The 5,881-nt window shown below is 47.0% G+C and overlaps 1 protein-coding gene across 2 annotated transcripts; it reads left to right on the top strand.

The window, feature by feature from the left end:
• The first annotated feature begins 278 nt into the window (after positions 1–278).
• Positions 279–4,657, top strand: TMEM250 (transmembrane protein 250). Of its 2 annotated transcripts, none has more exons than XR_013776581.1 (3): positions 279–394; positions 1,571–1,729; positions 2,842–3,337. XR_013776581.1 is itself a non-coding variant. In XM_079324161.1 (3 exons), the coding sequence occupies exon 3, from the start codon at positions 4,213–4,215 to the stop codon at positions 4,630–4,632; it is 420 nt and encodes a 139-aa protein (XP_079180287.1). In that variant the 5' UTR covers positions 279–394; positions 1,571–1,729; positions 4,095–4,212; the 3' UTR covers positions 4,633–4,657. The 2 variants fall into 2 exon arrangements, 1 of the variants encoding a protein (XP_079180287.1); XM_079324161.1 differs by lacking the exon at positions 2,842–3,337 and adding an exon at positions 4,095–4,657.
• The last annotated feature ends 1,224 nt before the right edge of the window (positions 4,658–5,881 follow it).

Genomic DNA, 5,881 nt, shown 5'->3' with positions numbered 1-5,881 from the left:
AAGGAAAACCATACTATAAAAAGGGAGCTGCAAAGCAAGTTCGGTGGGAGCGTGGAGTGGGCGGCGACCCTCCACGTTTTCCCCAGCGCTGCTTGCTCTGTCTATATACAATAAACCAATCTATATTTTGCTGAATACGAGACTTTTATTTCTCATTTATAACATCCCCCCTCCAATGACCCCAGGAGTGACCAGGCCGGGGCGCTCCCGTTGCCAGGGCAACGCGTCTCCGCCACTTCCGCCATGACGCCATCAGCGCGCGCCGCCGCCGCTCCCCGCCCGCCGCCGCCGCCGGAACCGGAGGAACCGGAGCCGCCCCCGCACATGCGCAGAGCGGGCGCCCGGCGGCCCGGGCCTCGCTCCGCCCGGGCCCGGCGCGGCCATGGGCACCACGGTGAGTGCGGGGCGCGGCCACGGGGAGTGCGGGGTCCGGCCGTGGGTACCGCGGGGAGTGCGGGGCCCGGGCCTCGCCCTGCAGCGGCGGGTGCTCCGCCCCGGGGAGCTCGGTCACTGCCGGGCCCGGTGTCCCTCACTGTCCCCGCGCTGAATCGCCGCCATACCGGGGGAAGCCAGGCCCAGCTCCTTCCCCGAGCGGCCGCGGTTCCGTTCGCCATCCGGGCCATGTAGGAGGAGTTGGCGTTTCCCCTCCTCCCGCCGCTCATCCCTCGGCTCTAACCTTTATTTGTCATTGTCCCTTAATGTTATAAATGAGAAACAAAAGTATCGATATTCAGCAAAATATAGATTGGTTTGTTTTATATAGACAGAGCAAGCAGCGCTGGGGAAAGTGAGGGGTCACCGCCCGCTCCACGCTTCCACCCAGCCTGGTTTGCAGCTCCCTTTTTATAGTATAGTTTTCCTTGTAATAATCAATAATTGCTATTTTTTCGTTGTTGTAATTCTGCAAGGTAAGCAGTGGTGGTCAAAGAAACTTCCAAAGTTCCGTGGGACAGCTCTTGGGACAATTGGTCATGGAGCCATCTGGTCTTGGGACATAAAAAACAGAAGAATTGGACAGATAGTTTGTGATTGATCACACAAAGGCAGGAAATCTGATTCTGCAAAAAATCCTTTCAGACTATGGAAAACTGCTTTTTTTAAAAATCTTTTACAAACTGTTATCCACAATATTCATAAGAGGGGGATTTAAACAGAGTGGGTTTAATCATATATTTCCCTTTATCTAGGTCCACGTTCTTTTCTTATTTTAAGTATTCTGGTTTATACAAACTCCAAAACTTCTCTGATTAACATGAATCCACCTCCCTCCCAGGGCAGGATCTGCTATTCCATACTCAGTTTGGAAAGTCTGTGCTCCCTTCATCGTGTTTCATGTGCCCCAGAACAGTCTGTGGCAGGAGAAGGTGACCAGCACCAGCTGCTTGTGATTTTCTGTCCGGGCACTGAACAGCAGCTCACTGATTTTCCCAGCTGGAATCCATGTATTGCTGAGTGTTGGATTCTTTTTAGAGTCTTCATGGGCTTAAAGATTCATTCTTGAGGATAATTGTGAGCATTTTCATGCACAAAATCAGCTAATGGAAAATTACTGTGTCATTTTGTCTTTTAGGTCAGCTGCTGTGCAGAGAGCTGTGAGTTTATGAAGCACCTCAGCAGTTTCTGTTGCTCTTCCTAGAAGGTGTCACAGGAAAACTTCACTCTTTGTTCCAAGAATTCACAACAGCAGCGGAGCCCCGACCTGCTGAGTGGACAGCAGCACCCCTAAAATGTAATAATTCAGAGTTTATTTTCTCCTCCCCACATTCCAGTCTTGATATTTCAGTTCATCCAAAAAATCATGAACCCACCAGAGGCTGTTTGTTCCCGTGGTAGGCACAGTTACTGTGCAAGAGTTTGCTGGAAAACTTTGTATCCTGATAAAGGAAGTTGCAGGGAGAGGCTGCCTTGTCAGGAGTTGAATGCTCTGAATCCCCAGCATGTGATTTTTGACCTGTCTTGCTTTAGTCCTCCAAAAATATCTCTGGGAGCAAATGCTGAGCAGTTCATACCCATCATGTGGGAAGTGTGTGGGGTCACATGCTCCAGGCACAGAACTGGGTTGGGTTTAGGCACTGCTGGTTCAGTGTCTGAGCAATTCCTGTGCCTTGCAAAAGCCACACCACATTTCTGATTGGCATTTCCTGGCTCCAGACAGGAAACAGGGCAAGGGGCACCTAAAATTATGAGTGTGTGTGTGATGATTGAGGAGAGCCTTTGGTTTCCTAAATTCTTCAAATCATAATTTAGCCCCTACTCCTTTTTTGGTAGTCCCTGATCCATATAGAGCTAATACTGCCTCACATTTCTGTGAGGAATTACAGAATCCCAAAAGGAATTGGAACGTGGGGCTGAGCAGAAATGGAGTTTCCATTTCCATGGAATTTTGAGGCAGGAAGTAGGGCAGAGACTTCCCCACTCATATACATTATATCAGAGAAGGATTTTGATATCAAAAGTACAATTTCCTGCAGCTTTATAATTTGCTCTGTGGTTAGTTCTGTTAGTAATGAAACAAAAGGATTATTATTGAAGTAACTCTTGAATTAGTTTTAAGAGCAGTCAGATTTTTGGTTCAACAAAGGAAAGATCAGCCTGGATCTGAACACTTGGGTGTGCAAGGAGTCTGGGGAAGTCCCTGTTGTTTCCCAGCATTATCTGATGAGATCATTGTCATTTCATAATTCCCGGAATTTGGCACATCAGGAGCCTGGGGTGAAGCAGAGAGCAGCTCAGAGGCTCCTGCTCATCACTCACACCACAACAATGGCTCTGTGGAAGGATGTTAAGATTATAAATCCTAAACACTGCAGAAGATCAAGATAATTTCACTTATCTCTGCAGGTCCCCAAGGGGAGAAATAAACTGGTGGGTGCCTTTGAAAGGCTGCCTGGCCTTGCCTTGCAGTGACAGTGAGAGCACAAGGCTGGCCTGAGCCAGGGGAGGTACATCCTGTGGAGTGTGAAAAACATGATTGCCTCATTGTTCTTCCAAGACCTTCCATTATTTTCAGTTTGTTTATTTGGTGAAGCTTTGCCAAGTTTGGAAATGAGCACAGATCTGGAATCCACTTGTGAAAGTACTCTGAGAACTCTTTTTTTTTTTTTCCTTTTAAAGGAAATATGACCCAGTGCAAACACATACATTAGTATTACTGCTCTCACATGAATATTGTTGCTCAGGTGGGTGGGGTCTTGCAGGGTGCCTTAGATTAGGAAAGATTTATGAATTAGGATGATTTCAGACCAAACCTCTTTATCCAATGTTAACACAGCAAACTTTTTAATGGGCTGGAGAATTTATTTGGAATGTGGCGTGGAAGTTGTTTGTTTGTGTGGGGAATAGGAAGCAAAGAGGAAGAAAAGGGAAGAAGGGAAGGTTTAAGGGAAGAAGGGGAGGTTTAAGGGAAGGTTTAATGGAAGAAGGGGAGGTTTAAGGGAAGAAGGGGAGGTTTAATGGAAGAAGGGGAGGTTTAATGGATGAAGTTGAGGTTTAAGGGAAGGTTTAAGGGAAGAAGGGAATGTTTAAGGGAAGAAGGGGAGGTTTAATGGAAGAAGGGGAGGTTTAAGGGAAGAAGGGGAGGTTTAAGGGAAGAAGGGGAGGTTTAAGGGAAGAAGGGGAGGTTTAATGGATGAAGTTGAGGTTTAAGGGAAGGTTTAAGGGAAGAAGGGAATGTTTAAGGGAATAAGGGGATGTTTAAGGGAAGGTTTAAGGGAAGAAGGGAAGGTTTAACGGAAGAAGGGAATGTTTAAGGGAAGAAGGGGAGGTTTAACGGAAGAAGGGAATGTTTAAGGGAAGAAGGGGAGGTTTAAGGGAAGAAGGGAATGTTTAAGGGAAGAAGGGGAGGTTTAACGGAAGAAGGGAATGTTTAAGGGAAGAAGAGGAGGTTTAAGGGAAGAAGGGAATGTTTAACGGAAGAAGGGAAGGTTTAAGGGAAGAAGTTGAGGTTGAAGTAAACGCTGATACTGAAATTGGCCAAGTCCCTCTATTCAGCAGAACTGAAACTTTCCATTGGCTGTGTTATTTAGAGAAAATGTTTGTTGCCCGTGTTATTTAGCAGCAGCAAACCCGAGTCTGCTCCCTGTGCCTCCCTGCAGGTGTCTCCCCGCGCCGCCATCCCGCCCAGCCGCAGCCGCTCTCCGGCCGCGCGTCGCTGCCGCCGCCTGATATGCGCGGTGCTGGTGGGCTGGGGCGGGCTGCGCGGGGCGGGGCCCGATGCCGGTGATCCCCATCCCGCGGCGGGTGCGCTCGTTCCACGGCCCGCACACCACCTGCCTGCACTCCGCCTGCGGCCCCGTGCGCAGCGCGCACCTGGTGCGCACCAAGTACAACAACTTCGACATCTATCTGAAATCGCGCTGGATGTACGGCTTCATCCGCTTCCTGCTCTACTTCAGCTGCAGCCTCTTCACCTCCATCCTCTGGGTGGCTCTGTCGATCTTGTTTTGCCTTCAGTACCTCGGCATCCGCATCTTCCTGCGTTTCCAGTACAAACTGTCCATCATCCTGCTGCTGCTGGGGCGGCGGCGGGTGGACTTCAGCCTGATGAATGAACTGCTCATCTACGGGATCCATGTCACCATGCTGCTGGTGGGGGGGCTGGGCTGGTGTTTCATGGTTTTTGTGGATATGTAAATAAAACCAAGAGCATGTGGGATCAGCAGGTGATTTTTCTTCTACCCCCCCCTCCTCTGAAATGTGTCAATATCCTCTTTTTTTTTTTTTTTTTTTTTCTAATATAAATTAATTTATTTCACAGTGCTAAATTTTTGTGGATAAATGAACGTGCTTGTCTCTGGAATTTGTATCTCTTTGAAGGTCAAGGTGCTGTTTTGATTAGCAAAGTAAAACACTGGATTGGGTGGTTTATTCTTTGCACAGTGCTGGTTAGTATAAGTTAGTTATAGTTATTCTTTTAATCCATAAGGGCCTATTTTGCTGCTGTTCCTGTATTCCTGTGGTCATGAAAAAGACAGTGATTTATCTGGAGGACAGAAGCCACATAATTTTGCATTCCACACTCCTAATCCACCTTCACCATTTTCCTAAAAATGTTCCTTAATGTCTCAGGCACGTGAAAAGTATCTTTCTTGTAGGTTTTCATTTTGTATATTGCCAATAAGAATCTGGGCCTAAAATTCCACTAACTGTAGGGCTTTGGGGTTTTTTTTCCCCCCTCTTTTATTTTTAGATTTATACAAGACATACATTTCCCCCACTCTCCTGTTTCATCCACTTTAAGGTGATTATGTAGCTTTCAGTGGCTTTGTCCTTTCCAGGCATTTAGTGCTGAGTAATTGAGTCTTTGCCTTATAGCACAAATCCACAGGAGGGATGGGAGCAGAGCTTGCCATCATGTGCTCCTGAAATTCCCAGTCATGGCAAATATGTTCTCATTTTGCAGTGATTAAGGGGGACCCATTGCAATGATCCTCAGTGTTCATTTGGTTCTACTTTTCCCTCAATTGATTCATTCCAGCTTTCTCACAGAGATGCTTCTGTCTCACAGAGCACAGTGAGGTGAGACTGGCTTACCTAGGAGAGATTAGAAGCTGAGTGCAGTCTGAGCTGGCAATAATTGTGAAATGACACAAATTGTTTTACCTCTGCAGCAGGGATGGGGGGGGTCACTGCAGAGCCTCACCAACAGCTCAAAAAGGCAGCTGAATTTTAAGCTCAGTTCTACTGGTCTTAATCTAAGATGTCACTGTACAGTCAGTCAAGTAACTATTTATGGAGCCCAGAAACTGCCCTAAAGTTTATTTTTATTCTGCTTTTGTTTGTTTGTTTTGCCTTATGATGGAATATTGCCTTTTTCCCTGCATTCTTTAAGGAGCTCTTTGAAAACAAGTCGGTAAAAATTATGCAGAACTTTTTCCCTCTC

Source organism: Erithacus rubecula, assembly GCF_903797595.1.
Source record: "Erithacus rubecula genome assembly, chromosome: 21".
NCBI lineage: Eukaryota > Metazoa > Chordata > Aves > Passeriformes > Muscicapidae > Erithacus > Erithacus rubecula.
The sequence above is the reverse complement of the archived record's forward strand: the minus strand, read 5'-3'. Positions and strand labels throughout refer to the sequence as shown.